The following is a 15,980-nucleotide window of genomic DNA, read 5'->3' on the forward strand; positions in this document are numbered from 1 at the left end:
GTCCACACTGTACTCTTCACTAGACATTTAATCTGAAAGAGATTACTTAATTTATCTAAGCGTCAATTTCTTTATAGGGAAAAATGGTGTAAATAATACCTCTCAGCTTGCTAATAAGAACAAGAGGACAAGATGAACAAATACAAAAAGAGTTTAGCATAGGTTGCTGTATACTAGGCATTCAACAAACACTGACTACTTCCATTGCTATTATTGTCAGCTGCCATGGAAACCAGCAGAGTTTCATTAAAGCACACACCTAGAACCCAAGAGCATCTCCTCTTAATTCCAGCAATGTTACTCAGTCTCCTCAACTGCAAAAATGGTGGGACCACCTCCAAGGTCCTGCTAAGTCTGTGCTTCACAAACGTTTCCCATTTTCATCATTTATTCTCAACGAATTCTAGCTTTTCTAAATGTAAACTGAAAAAAGCAGTCTTCATCCCAATTACCTCCAAACATGTTATAAGAAATAAGTGCTAATGCAGTTTTATATTATAAAGAGATATACTCAATAAGATTTTATTAAGATATTTTCAAATGGCTTCAGACAAGCCTTGAGCCAAAATCTCTTGAAAAAAAGCTACACAGTGTAAAAAGTTGATAAATATGAATTCAGCCTGGGAGGAGAACATTATAAAGATGGTTCTGTTGATTTGTTTGCTAAAGTAAGTTACTACATACAGTGACTAAAAGTTATAATTTATACTACCTCTATTAAGGGTTAATTGAAGTGCTAATAAAATGTCGAAAAAATGTATTTTTCAAGCCACGTATACTACAAAAGTACAGGAATAATCTTATGGTAGCATGTGAATTTTTCGATTGGTATTCCAACGCCAGGTAAACTGAGAAGGCAATGGGTGCTGACTGCTCACCTTATCTTGTAAGGTAAAGGTCCCAGGAAAACCAGCAAAGAGAAATTTGTTCTTGACTTTCAACTTTCCCAAATTTGCTACAATCAGATTATTTGATCTGGAACTTTCTGGGATAAGAAGAACAGGAGCACCAGCCTCAATATCCAGGAGAACCCGTGAACAGCGCTGTGCTTGATCTCTCACCTGAAAGAAGGAAAATTGAGTAAGACATTCAGTTCATTCCCTCATTTTACAATCAAATAACCTCAAGTTCCCAAAAGTTCCATGAATTTATAAATCTAAAACAGCTAAAGTCACACAGAGTATATTCTATGAACACCAAGGAGTTAAATTAGAAAACAGTAACAAGAAGATAATGGAAAACTCCCAAGTATCTGGAAATTAAACTACACACTTCTAAATAACCCATGGGTCACAGAAGAAATCACTAGGGAAGTTAAAAAAAATATATCTTGACTTTACTGATTAAAAAAACACAGCACATCAAAATTCATGGAATGAATTTTAAAGCACTTAAAAAGGTACTTAAAGACTTCGATGACCCTAAATGGGATATAAGTCGAAAAAGGTAGGGATATATGTATATGTATAGCTGATTCATTTTGCTGTACAGAAGAAACTAACAACATAGTAAAGTAACTACACTTCAATAAAAATTAACTAAAGAAAAGAAAGAAGGAAAAAAGGGGAGGGGGCAGGTACTTGAAGAAAAATGTTTGGCATTAAATGTTTATTTTATATAAAAGATCTAAAATCAATAAAGCTTCCAGCTTAAGAAGCTAGAAAAGCAAAATAAACCTAAGTAAGGAGAAGGAAGAAAATAATAAAGAGCAGAAACCAGTTGTTTAGAAAACAGATAAGAGAGAGAAATCAACTGAACGTTTATAGAACACTCTACCCAACTACCACTTTACATTCTTTACAAGAGCACACATACTTACTAAGAATATGCACAGGCCTGACACAGCCCTCAATAAGTTGATTATTTAAAGAGACTAATGAATGTGATAAAACCTCTACCTATATGAATGAAGAAAAAAGGAACAAAACAAAAATCACCACTACCAGAAGAATCAGGGACATTGCCTCAGAACTTAAAGACATTAAGAGACATGGAAACCTATGAACAAGTTCAGGCCAACAAACTGACAATTCAGATGAAGTAGACAGATTCCTTAAAAACAAACACAAACTATCTACAGCTAACATCATATTAGTTAACATCTGCAGAAGACAATGCTTTCCCTCTAAGATAAGGAATAAAGCATGGATACCCACTCTCACCATTTCTATTCAACACTGTAGCTAAACTCCTAGTCCAAACAAAGGGTATATAGGTTGGGAAGGAAAAAAGAAAACTTTCTTATTCACAGACAACATAATCATCTATGTAGAAAACCCTTAAGAATCTAAAGGAGCTAGAATAAGTAACTGAGGGCTTCCCTGATAGCTCAGTTGGTAAAGAATCCGCCTGCAATGCAGAAGACCCCGGTTCAATTCCTGGTTTGGGAAGATACGCTAGAAAAGGGATAGGCTACCCACTCCAGTATTCTTGGGCTTCCCTTGTGGCTCAGCTGGTAAAGAATGCGCCTGCAATGCAGGAGACTTGGGTTCAATCCCTGGATTGGGAAGATCTCCTGGAGAAGGAAACTGCTACCCACTCCAGTATTCTGGCCTGGAGAATTCCATGGACTATATAGCATGGGGTCGCAGAGTCGGACATGACAAACGACTTTCACTTCACTTCAGGATAAGTAAGTTTAGCAAGATGACAGGATATGAGCTCAACATCTATGTAAACAAAAGTCAATTATATCTCTTAAACTTTCAATGAACAAGTAGATATTGAATTTTTTTCATTGATATAATTTAGAATAGCATCAAAACGCTGAAATACCTAGTGATAAGTTTAACAAAAAATGTGTAAGAACAGTATACCTGAAACTACGAAACACTGCTGAGAGAAACTAAACACCTACTTCAATGGAAGATATACCATACTCAAGGATCCAAAGACTCAATATTGTTAAGATGCCAATTCTCAGATATATGGATTAAAGACAATCCCAATCAAAATCCTAGCTGACTTTATTGTAGAAACAGACAAGCTGATTCTAAAATTTATAGAGGAAAAACAAAGGACCTAGAAGAGCCAATACATCTTTGAAAAATAAGTTGGAAGACTTAGAATATCTGATTTCAAGACATACCATAAAGCAACAGCTCTCAAGGCAAGGGAGAGGGGGGACTTCCTTGTGGTCCAGTGGCTAAGACACTGCACTCTCAATGCAGGGGGCATGGGTTTGATCTCTGGTCAGGGACTAGATCCCACATTCCACAACTGAAGAGTTCACGTGCTGCAATGAAGATGGAAGAACCCACATGCTACAACTAAGACCTGGGGCAGCTAAATAAAATTTTAAAAAATAAGTTTAAAAAGGAAAAAAAAAAAAAAAAAGACATGAGGGGAAGGTATTCCCTGATGGTCAAGTGGTTAAGAATCCACCTGCCAATGCAGAGGACACAGGTTCAATCACTGGTCCAAGAAGATCCTACATACCAGAGGGCAACTAAGCTGGTAAGCCACAACCACTGAAGCCCCCAACACCTAGAGCCCCTGCTCCACAAGAGAAGCCCCCGCTTGCTGCAGCTAGAGAAAGCCTGCACACAGCACAACAAAGACTCGACACAGCCAAGAAATAAATAAATAGTATTTTTTTAGAAAAGACAACGGGGTGTACAACTAAATATAAATCAAGGAAATAGAATAGAGAATAAAGAAATACACATACATATGATCAGTGGATTCTCAACATAAGTGTCAAGGTAATTCAGTGGGAAAAGAACAGTCTGGATAGGTATTTGAGAAAAAAAACCTCAAGTCTCACTTAATAAAATATGCAAACATTAAGTCAAAATGGAAGAGATTTTATTATAACACTTCTAAAAAAGGAAAATAGGAGAGATTTATTGCCACCTGATGGTAGGCAGACTTCTTTGACAAAACAATAGCACTAACCATAAAATTAAAAAATTGAACTTCATCAAAATGAAAGACTTCTGCTTTTAAAAAATTAGTATTAAGAAAATGGGGGAGGGGGTAGCCATAGACTAGAAAAAAATATTCACAATAAATACATCAAAGGTCTTCTATCCAGAATATATTAAGGAAGATATAAAGGAAGAAATATTGATGTCAATTCTACACAAACTGTTCTGAAAATAGAAGAGGGAACACTTCCCAATTCATCCTACAAGGACAGCATGGCCCAGTTACCAAAACCAAAATAGGCATTTTTCTTTTCAAGAAAGGAAAACTACAAACTAGTAACGCTCAGGAGCTTAGATATCCTAAGCTCCTAAAATATCACAGCAAATTAAGAAAACTGTAAAGGCATCCAGACAATAAGGAAATGAATGAATGTGGCTGCATTCTGCTGTAACAGCAAGCTGGCCAGTGGCTACCAAGAAGCAGGGATTAGGGCTGGGAGACCATTAGCAAAAGGACACAAACTTCATACCGTTTTTATAATGTGCAAACGAGCTGAGCAAAAGCTATGGTATACGAAGCTTTCTTTTAATCTTAAAGGGACTAGAGATTAGTCAGGAGAGTGGTTTCTTAAGACATCAACAGAATGAGATAGGGAAGGACTACATGCCACATGTCTTAGTAATGTTTTAATTTTTATTTTGGTGGTGGTTTCATGGATGTTCCTTCTATTACCACACTTTGAAGTTTATATACATGTTACAAATATTATTTCATATGTATCAAATACTAAACTGTTTTTTATAAGTTTCTAAAGAGAGAAAAAAGGTTACATATATCCATGGAAACATGTATGGGGAAAAAATTTAAAAAATAAAATATACCGATGGTGCTAGAAAACTTGTTATTTTTTTCCAGATTCCCTGTCATTTGATTGTACTACTTTTATATTTAAAAAAAATAAATAAATTCTCTATAATGTACACAGGAAACCAGTAATACTGGCTGCTGCCAAGGACAGAAACTGGGTAGCTGAGGAAAAGTAGCTGAGAAAGAGACTTTTCTCCAAATGCTCTTTTTGGCTTTGATTCTGTACTAAAACAATATACGACTTACTCAAAAATTTTTTTATTTAAATTAAAACAAAATTTTTAAACGTTGCTACTACAAAGAACTTAAATTACAATCTTTTACCTAATAAAACTTAAAAATAAATAGCCAACATGTTTTACAAAGAACCACATTGTAACTGCTTTCTGTGGTTCCAAGACAACACTGGAGGCTGCCTCACACTCAGAGGTGCGCTGCCAGGGCATCTTAAATCCTTCACGTAAACACATCATCTGCTGGACACTGCACACGCCACCAGCTCGAGGTGGTCTACACCCAATGTTAGATCATGCTACATTCCTTCCAGTGATGTCACCTGGACACAGCACACACCACCAGCTTGAGGTGGTCTACACTCAATGTGAGGTCATGTTACATTCCTTCCGGTGATGTCACGTCTTTGCAAAGCTGGGTCTTAAGCACTTGCTGAGATAGAAAACAAGTACCATGAGAAAATAAATGTGGAAAAGGAAATGAGGGCTGTGACGTTCAACCCGATTCCAAGTCTCAGGAGCTGTTCAGTGCCCGAGGCACACACATTCTGCTAGGAAGCAATTATGGTGATTTAAGAATGAAATAAAAATATCACCTTTCACTTATGTTTTTACGTTTTCAAACAGCTACTAAATTGTTGGACAGACGTAATTATGAAGTTGTTTGGACTTAATTACTTTGGAAATGGAAAGACCATTAGGTGTTTCTTTTGACCTCAGATGTGTCTCGGAAAAACTTCCAAGACAAGAAGGGAGCCATGAGCTAAGAAGTTTGAGAACTACATTTGAAAGAAACCCTCTTTTTATAACAAGATACTGTCTTTGGAACCACTTTCCAGGAGAAGCATCACCACTGAAGTAACTTGTTTATCTTTTTTAGAGCAAGCCAAGTGAAAGTGAAGTCACTCAGTCGTGTCCGACTCTTTGCGACCTGTGGACTATAGCCCACCAAGCTCCTCCATCCATGGGATTCTCCAGGCAAGAATACTGGAGTGGGTTGCCATTTCCTTTTCCAAGAGCAAGCCAAAGCTAAACTTTAAAAGGAAATTAAAACACAATGCAAGAAACAAGAATATAAGCTCTCCGATTACAGTAAGATTTCTGTAGCTAATCAGCTACATGGAGGACATTAGCAAAGCTTAAGATTTCTTGATTATGAAATTAAAACACGATGCAAGAAACAAGAATATAAGCTCTCCGATTACAGTAATATTTCTGTAGCTAATCAGCTACATGGAGGACATTAGCAAAGCTTAAGATTTCTTGATTATCTTCACTTTTCTCAGTGACACTTTCCAGATTTATCTCTAGAGATTTAAAAGTTCTGCTGATGAGTCAAACTGGAAAAGTGTCTTGGATCCAGGCACTACCTACCGTCTGTCCCTCGATGGCAGCTCGCTGGCGCCCTAACACATCCTGCAGCTGAGTGAAGTGCTGGATGAAGGCCACCACCTCTGCCTGGAACCGCTGGGTGTGCACGTACTGCACGGACGCCATCTGGAGGCTCACTCGGACGTCGTGCTCCCGCCGGAGGAGAGGGTCAGGTCGGCCATACCTAGGAGTAAGGGCAACAATGTGACTCAGAGACAGTGGCAGGATGCAAACGAGTGTCTGAAGAAAACTCAGGTTCACTTAGGGGCTTCCCCAGGAAACAGCTGTAACTGTTAAAATGGAAACCCAGAAAAAAAAAAGGAAATCCACAACCAGGTTTTAGAAAGCAAACTCCAATGACCACCTCCTCTCTAAGCTTCCACCACATGTCGAGGACGTTAAGTAAAAGTCTGGTGTGACGGCAAGGGCTATAAACACGGGACAGGTCTGGGGCTGTGATCACTCCTGATTCCAGACCTCACTCAGAAGCCACCGTGGTTCAGACCTTGTACCTGAGCCTCTTTGTCCCTGCCTTTAAGGAAAAGTGAATATTCCTGCTCACTCTTCTAGCAAAGACTATGACAACTCGGGGTAATAAAAACTACACTGTGAAACAACTGGTAAAGAAAATTAGGCAACAGAACCAATGTTCCTGAGGCAATCTGTCTCTGGAAGCTGAAAGAAGTCTTTTTACTTCAGTGAAATGCAGGCCAAAGACTTTTAGCATCCACATTCACTGATAAATTAGAAAACTTCTACAAATGGTTTTAATGGGACACGATGCCACAATAATAAATTATTATACAGGACATAGTCACTGGGGAAAGGAATTCATATTAGCTGAGCAACTATTATTTTGCCAGGCAGAGAGTTGAGAGTTTTACATTAATTATCTCATTTGTTAAAGAACCATGCCTCTGTGGTAGGTAACAATACAAATAAATCAATCTAATTTCTCAGAGGAGTATGATATACTCCCTCTGGAAATGAAAGAAAAACTTCTTAGACATCTTTAGGGACCATTTTTCTCAACTCTGGTTGAACATTAAAATCACTTTGGATAATTAAAAAAAAAAAAGGAACACAACACTACCACAGACCAGAATACTTGGGGGCAGAGATGGATATCCATATTCTGACAGCTCCCCAAAAGGTTGAAAAACCACCTTTTAAAATTTCTGTTTTCTGAGAAAACTATTCTTTAGTAACTACATAGGCCTAAAAATGCCTTCTAAGTTCTAAAACTGAATACAGATTGTATTTATACTGAGAGAAATGCCTAATGCAATTTAAAACCCATTATCTTCAACAACTTTCTCAGGCTGAAATCATCCCAGATCATTCAGAGCTAAATGGAAATTGATCTAACATAGTCTCCTCACTATTTCAATAGAAAAACAGATGCAAGGAGATCAAGTGACTTGTTCAAGTCACACAACACATTGCTGTGAAACCAGACTATAATGATGACCACAGTTATTTCAACCATACCCTCTTTTTTTGTTCAAGCCTGAGTAGCCCACTTTAATGCAGATCCATTTTAATATAAATCGAGATTCCTCACAACTAGATCAAATTGATTCTACATAAGAAGCTATGTTTTTTTAAAACTTTTCCTCACTGCTTAGCCGACAAGAATTTGAAACAGGAAACAATCACAATAGAAAAGCTTGATGTTTTTACTTGAAAGTCTGGAAGATGAGGGCTTCTTCTCCACTCGTAGTGAACCGTTCTCGGTAGAACTCTCCGTGCGAGGTAAGGTCGCTCAGAGATAGGCTCCCAATGCTCCCCTGTAAGGCCAGGTCTCCCTCTAGGAAGATGAAAAATCAGAATGCGTTCTTATGCTCTTTTCTCTGTCACAAACCCTCCTAACTCTGCCTGAAACAAAAATTGATACACACATGCCTCAGACTTTACATCGTTTAATAAAACGAAATGTCAAAAGTGAATATTCATATTCTAATATACCCAGAACAATATTTTATGCACTATTTCAAATAGCCTCAATGCAGAAGTCCAAAGGGACTGAAATAATACCACAGCATCACACTTTAACACTTACAAGAGGGAAGAAATTAAGGGTAAACATAAATTACAGGATAAAATATTTACAAATACAGATAGAAACATGCTCTCTTCTGAGATCAGACCACTAATTAGAATTAGCAAAATAGCATAAGGTCTATTTTATACTATAGATAAAGGAATAAAGGAAAAAATGTCAGAGATGTATTAATCAGGCAGTACTAAATGAGTTTTAGTGCTATTTAATTAAAAGGAGACATTAATAAAATAAGACACTGAAGACACAGATTTGAAACTACTCCAATATTACACAAGTGAAGCTCTTGGAAGGTGGACAGAAGAAAGAGGAAATGTTAAAACATGTACCCCTGGGCTATGAACCTATATGAATCATTCTTAACATGGGGTAGATACTGAAAAGGAATATTCTGAACTGTTGCTTATGTAAAACAAATTTTGTCATCATAATTAACAACAAAACAATGACTGAGGTGTATGTATTTGGCAGGCTAGCTCTGCACCCAATGAAGACACATACTTATTTTTGGTTCCGAATGTCCTCTAACAAAAATACCGCCCCCCCGTCCCCCGCCCCGGAAAAAAGTGAAGTCACTCAGAAAAGTGAAGTTGTATCCGACTCTTTGTGACTCCATGGACTGTAGCCTACCAGGCTTCTCCATCCATGGGATTTTCCAGGCAAGAGTACCAGAGTGGGTTGCCATTTCCTTCTCCAGGGGATCTTTCCAACCCAGGGATCGAACCTGGGTCTCCTACACTGCAGACAGACGCTTTACCCTCTGAGCCACCAGGGAAACTTATCCTACCCAAGCTTCTCCAAATTCTAAGGACTCATCTCTTCTAGGAACCTTTTATAAATTAATTTATACCAGGAATGAAACCAATTTTAGTTCATCCTTTCCCCAAAAGACATTCTAATTTTACTACAGAGTCAACATTTGAGCTTTGTAGTCTTCTTATTTTATCACCAGTTGCTTAAGGAAGGAGCTGTATTTTATGCTCACTTTGTAAATTCCTCCACTTTAGAGCTTAATGTAGATCTTCACTTCTGTTCTACTAAGGATTACAGCCTATTGCATCCCATCAGGAAGAATGCCAGCTTTGCTACAATATCTCCCTGCTTAAACCACCCCCTCTAAAGTGAAAGTCGCTCAGTCGTGTCTGACTCTTGGCGACCCCATGGACTATACAGTCCATGGAATTCTCTAGGCCAGAATACTGGAGTGGGTAGCTGTTCCCTTCTCCAGGGGATGTTCCTAATCCAGGGATTGAACCCAGGTCTCCTGCATTGCAGGTGCATTCTTTACCAGCTGAGCCGCAAGGGAAGCCCAAGAATACTGGAGTGGGCAGCCTATCCCTTCTCTAGCATATCTTCCTGACCCAGCAATCAAACCGGGGTCTCCTGTATTGCAGGCGAATTCTTTACAAACTGAGCTATCAGGGAAGCCCACCCCCTCGTAGAGGTTCCCCCTAATTATGGCAACAGAGTGAACATATGCCCTGATTTCCCAGAGGCAGCCCCTGTTATATGCCATTTTCCCAGTTGTAATTATTAATAATGCCCCCTTTCACACTCCAACATGTCCAAACTTTAGACAAAGAAATTATATACTCATCCAGAGAGCTTTTTTAAAACTCAGATAGATCACAGGGTCCCATCCCAACCCACAGAATCAGAGTCTTGGGATGGGAAGGGAGCTGTGCCAGATAGCTACATTTCTAACAGATGATTCTGATCCATAAACCAGTATTTGGAAGCCACCACCACCAGTCCTGGCCAGACCAGTAACCACAAACCAGCCACTGAGCCACATCTTACTTAGCACCTGTGAAGACAATTAGATTTGTGAGCAGGATGTTCAAATTCTTCCCAGATTCCCCAAGTCTGATTTTTCCCACTTACCAATCATTTCCAGGTGTGCCACTAATTTGGACACATTCGCCTTGGCAAGCTCACTGGTGGTCTTATTCAGCACGAGAGAAAGCGAATGCACCTAAGAACACAGGAGGAAAGGCAAGGCGAATGTTACTCGGAGGAAAAGGTCCCTTTCAGACAAAGGCATCGAGAAAGACGCTACAAGTCTCAGGAAAGCTGAAGATAAACCTTTTTGTCCAACTGATACCAAATTCATTTCAACTTTTCTTAGCCAGTCAAACCACAGTAAGAGGAGAGAGCTGATAGGAAAAGAACTTGACTGGGCAATCTAAAACCCAGGTTCTGTGGTGTCTTCTCTGTGGTCACTTCGTCTGTTCTCTTTTAAATTTTTTTTTCTTCTTTCTTTCTTCTCTCTTTTTTTTTTTTGTATGTTGGTTGGTTGGCTTTTTGGTTTTTTTAGGGGGATGCTTTCTTTGGGCTTCATCTATTGTTTGTCAGTGAAATGTTTTACATTATAAAACAATTTTTCCCCGTTCAGCATTTATCTCTAATACTGCACTATTCTGTAATCACTCATACAGATTCATTAAGTGCACCCTAAGAATTTGTCAAAGCGAAGTGATAAATACACTTAATGTTTAATGTCTTCAGACTAATATTTAATAGAAGCCCCTGGCGACCAACTGGGACTTCACTTAGAAGCACAATCAAAGATTTTCTTCCCCAGAGACAACCACCAATAGAAGAAAACCTGTTTTAGGAAAAGCATTCTTGGAAACAAATAAATCCAGGAACATAATTCTGTCATTTTAGCTACAAAAAGGACTCTGTATCTACGATTTAGGGAGGCAGATACCCCTGAGCGCCATCACTGGGTAAGGCATCAGCTGAAGAGAAGAAAGGAGGAAAGAGGAGACGGAAAGAAGTTTACATCCCAGTTCACACTCTCTGCTCCCGAGTGGCAGAGCCAGTGACATGCACCCCTTATCTTTAATGCCTACCACGACAGAGGGTGACATGGTTGGATGGCATCACCAACTCAATGAACATGAGTTTGATCAAACTCTAGAAGACAGTGAAGGACAGGGAAGCCTGACATGTTGCAGTCCATGGGAGGTCACAAAGAGTTGGTCATGACTTAGCAACTGAACAACAACAAAGTAGGTGTTCAGTGTATGTCTGATAAATGAAAAAAAAAAAAAAAGGAAAAAGAAAGAAAATAGCCGGAGAAAAGGAAGGAGAAAAAACATTCATAGAGGAAGGAAGAGAAAAAAGGAGGGAATTATTACAGATGGAGTAGTGACCATGGGGGCCACTCCAATGGCACGGGGGGTCCCCATGCAGTGGCTTCTGGACATGAACGACAGAAGGATCTCAAGGGAATGAGTTATCATGAAGGGGGAAGTGAAAAAAAAACCTCTAGCCACTTCATCACCAAAATAATGCAAATAATGAGTCTAAATATGCTTTGTTTGGAGGAATCCAGCTGTCACCACTTGAGCCCACTCTCAGCATGGATCTTAGCATCACTGAAAGTGGGACAACTGGGTGTTGTAGCCCTCCTGGTATAACGCAACAGGAAGCACTCGGCACCACCTATGAAGTGTCGGACCTGGATCTGATCAACTCTTTACAGCTAACTTCCATTTCTAAAATTAGAGGATGAGAGGAATCAAATGTACCATAAAGAAACAGACAAATGCAGAATGTGGAACACTCTAGGAGACACTAACCCAGCTTCTATAGACAACTGTATGGGAGGAAGAACCGGGGAAGATACCATTCACTGAATGATCATTTCTGCCACACATGTGAGGAGGGCCATACCTAGGTCATCTCATTGAACTTCCACAATCCTATGACACAGGCACCATTAAACAACCTCTGTTTACTGATGAAAAACTTGTGGGAGAAAGAAGTTAAATGGTCTGTCCACAGCCAAACAGCTGTATGGTTACAACAAAAATGCCAGCTTTCAAATCCAGGCAGTCTGACATTTAAGACACCTGTACTCTTGCTCTCAGTAAAAGCTGAAAATGTTCTGAGTGAGAGGGAGATGAAAATAAAAGGCACATTTAAAAACAGCTACTCTGTACTAGTTGCTAGTTACATAGTAACATGGTTACTATGGGCTAGACACATTGCCAGGTGCTTCATGTAATTTCCTCATTTAGTTACCATAATCAGATGATGGAAGATAAGGAAACAGAGGCATAAAGAAGCTAAATAATTCCACTGAATTTTACAGCCCAAAGGAAAGACAAGAAGTTACTGAAACCATTTATTCCCCCTGCCTCCAGATGGGATTAATGCTAAAACCTTTTCTGAGATATTAACATCTACCCTTTAGGAATAGACATCCAAAAGACCACACACCTCCTCTGTGAGGTATCGATTTTCTGATATAAATGCACAGTGACAGCATCTAAGTAAACAAGCCCACATTCATACTCAGAACTTAACAAGAGCCTAAGGGAACTGATACCTTGAGATCCAGTTTGGTGTTAACTGGATCCTGAAGTTCAGACTCTGCTAACGCGCTTGATTCTGACTTCACACTTTGTAGGACATCCTCAGGCGGCACCTTCATCGCATGGTTGTCTGCAGTGGAGCCAATTCCAAAAAAATCTAGGATCACGACCCAGGTCTGCAGCGTGATCAGCACATCCAAGCAGTTAAAATCAACATCAATGCTCCGGTTAACTCGATTGTAACTGGAAGAGAAATCTGGATGTTTCTTATCCACCAGGAAAACATTGATATGGACCAAGGAATCATCAAATTTACTCTTTCCCGCAAGTATCTTGGGCTCATCTACCGTTGGAGAAGGAGGTGGAGTCAAGGGATAGTCCTTGTCTTGGACTTCCTTTTGCTTCTTCCGGGAGGCCGAAGTGGGTCTCTGATACAGCTGAAACACATTGGGAGCTTCCTCCATGTGAGAAGGGAGAGACCGAGGCATGTCTGGATACTCCACGTTGGACACGGAAGGGCAGGACTGAGAGAGATACTCTTTTTGTGCTAAACTAGATGGCTTTGGGGCTCCCCGAGACACCATCAGGTTCTTATATTTGGAATCTGGATTTTTCTCCAGTAAGTCCTCCATCAGCAGAGAGTGCAGGGCAATCTGAATGGATAAAGTCTGGGGGTGGTCTTTACTGAATTCCACCTCAAAATCCTGAAATTTTAAGCTCACAAGACCCTGGGCCCCCAAAGTCAGATCTCCACTTAGCTGAACTTGCAGCTCTGATATACAAAAGTTGGCTTGAATCTGGGTAAAGGATTTGACTTCCTTCACAGACAAGGACTTTTGAGAAGAGTTAGAAAGACTGGAGTGGCTGAACAATCCATTCTCCTTCCTTTCAGCGGAAGGTTCTCCACAGATACTGAGGGGAGGCAGAGGAGAATTAGGGCAGGGTGAGGATGCTGCACTGACTGGAAACTTATTCAGATCTTCACTATACACCAGATTGTCCAGCGTTTGTAAAACCTGCTCATATACATGCTTTGCTAACACCACCTGCATTCGAAGAGAAAAATTCAGTTATTCCACTACCACTGTCAAATGCGCTCATATGCACTGCTCACATATTTTGTATGACTTTACCCAAGTGGTTTTTTAAAAATATAATTTATAAGATATATTTTATTTCAATTTATTTATTTTTAACTGGAGAATAACTCCTTTACAATATCGCGTTGGTTTCTGCTATATATCAACTCTCCACGACGTTTTAAATTCATTGACAGCAAGGATCCCCTCTTTATTTCTTTTTCATCCTTACACCTTTGCCTCTCTCTGACCTATATCTATTGACAAGGCCGTCCCCGAGTACCTCATGGAATAACCTTCACACAATAAATGTTCAATAAGTGCTGGTAAATGTAGGCCTGAATCTGTACAATCATTCTTTCAAACCCCACGAAACAACTACAGAAATTGAAGGAAAAGTTTTAACAGAGAAAAAGCTTAAAAGCCAAAAAGGAAAAAATCCAGGGAAAGTTCTCTCAACCAGAGACCCATATCCAGAAACCACTGATGTCAAAAGCTACACATGTTCTGTTAACAGCACCCCTGGGTTACTGCAGAGCAGATGCCAAACCAACGACCAGTCACTGCTCTAGAGCCCGTGCACTGTCCTAAGACCCTGCCTATCCTTGCTGTTTTATAATGCTATGCTTTTGCTCTCTTGCCTGTGAAAGCAGGAAAAATGACACTTTTGAAAGAAAAAGGATGAAAGATGTATACAAACATACCATACACACCCCCTGACCCATTTCATTTCAATGAGGGCAAGACTAATTCTCCCTTGAAAGGATCTGTCAACAGCTCAGATAATCAGATTGTTTTATAGGTGGGCCACATATGCCAAAAGTGTGACAAGAATTGTAACACTCTGGGAAAGAGAGATCCTGACCTTTTAAGCAATAATCTTCCTCATTTCTTAATGGCAACAGAATTAACGATTTGCCCTGTTCCACTCTATAATTCACCCCTCCACATGAAGAAGCTATCAAAGACTGATTCAGTGATAGAAGGACATGATAAAAGGATACCATGCTTATTGGAACAAGTTATTGACAATAATGTACATGAACAATATCTCTTTGAATTTATATTTTCCTTCCAACATTTTATATATACAAAATACAACAAGACATAAACATAACACATGTATATAACAAATACAAAATCATAACATGACTTCAACTGTCCTGACAAAAAAATCAATAGCGTGCTTACTTGAACCGGATTGACAAATTTTCCTTCAATCTTCATGATGCTAGAAGCTCCCAGGTCATCTGGACTAAGTGAGAAAGTCAGTTCAGATTCTCTCTCTATAGGGATCTTCTCCAGTTTAAACTGAATGGTCGTGTTGTTGAGGATGTGAAAAGCTGGCGTAAGAGAAAAGAAATGACCAACTAGAAACACTCAGACTGACTGCGTCATTGCTGATTAAGTGAGAGTATATAAACAAGCCCAGGAGTTGCTCTTAGACCAGGAAGGCAGGTTAGCCTGGCACCGAGGGTCTACGATTGAGTACAAACCTTGGCAACTATTCCAAGACCAAAACTCACAGCAACCAAGGGTATAAGATAAATTTACACATAAAGAGCATGCTACAGCTCTTTTCATAACAGGCTCCATTTGATGGTTTCAAAATATGATGCAGTGAGCATTAACCCAGGCAAGGGTCCTCAGTAAGCTTCTCTTAACCTCCCAAGCTGGCATTTTCCAAACAAAACTGCTCATCCATGCCCAGCTTTAGACTGATCCCTCTTATTGGGCCTAACTCAGAATCAAGGACAAAACAGAATTCTAAGTAAACAACTTTTAACCCAAGCAGAGAAAGCAATCTTTTGGTAACTATGTAAAAATGAATCAGTGTATATAGGAGTTCTCAAAGGCATTAATATCTTCACCAATCAATATAGCTTACCTGATTTCTATAGATGCCAAGACTAATAGATTGAACTGCTTGGTTTTAGCAGATCAGATCGAGAATACATACTTACAAGCACTTTATTCCTAGAACCCTGCACCAAACCATTACAGAACATGACAGGATAGTCAACAGAGACCATAACATCCACAGACTAAATTTCACATTCTATTTCTGTCAATCCCTCCAGCTGTCTTAGACTACAATTCCTTTACTAGGAAAGATCTACAGCTTAGGAATGAAAAAGTCAGATGCATTGACTAAATTACATAATACTCT

At 39.3% G+C, this 15,980-nt stretch overlaps 1 protein-coding gene across 1 annotated transcript in view; it reads right to left on the reverse strand.

Annotated features, from left to right (window-relative positions):
- VPS13D (vacuolar protein sorting 13 homolog D) overlaps positions 1 to 15,980 on the reverse strand; it is a 266,036-nt gene that overhangs the window by 208,936 nt on the left and 41,120 nt on the right. Inside the window, exons 20-25 of the mRNA XM_052654160.1 lie at positions 15,002 to 15,153; positions 12,746 to 13,777; positions 10,288 to 10,378; positions 8,025 to 8,151; positions 6,345 to 6,525; positions 879 to 1,061 (exon numbers count right to left, since the gene is read on the reverse strand). Coding sequence (XP_052510120.1) covers positions 879 to 1,061; positions 6,345 to 6,525; positions 8,025 to 8,151; positions 10,288 to 10,378; positions 12,746 to 13,777; positions 15,002 to 15,153 — 1,766 coding nt within the window. The remainder of the gene's footprint in view (positions 1 to 878; positions 1,062 to 6,344; positions 6,526 to 8,024; positions 8,152 to 10,287; positions 10,379 to 12,745; positions 13,778 to 15,001; positions 15,154 to 15,980) is intronic.

Source organism: Budorcas taxicolor, chromosome 16 (genome assembly GCF_023091745.1).
Source record: "Budorcas taxicolor isolate Tak-1 chromosome 16, Takin1.1, whole genome shotgun sequence".
In the NCBI taxonomy this organism is placed as follows: Eukaryota; Metazoa; Chordata; class Mammalia; order Artiodactyla; family Bovidae; genus Budorcas; species Budorcas taxicolor.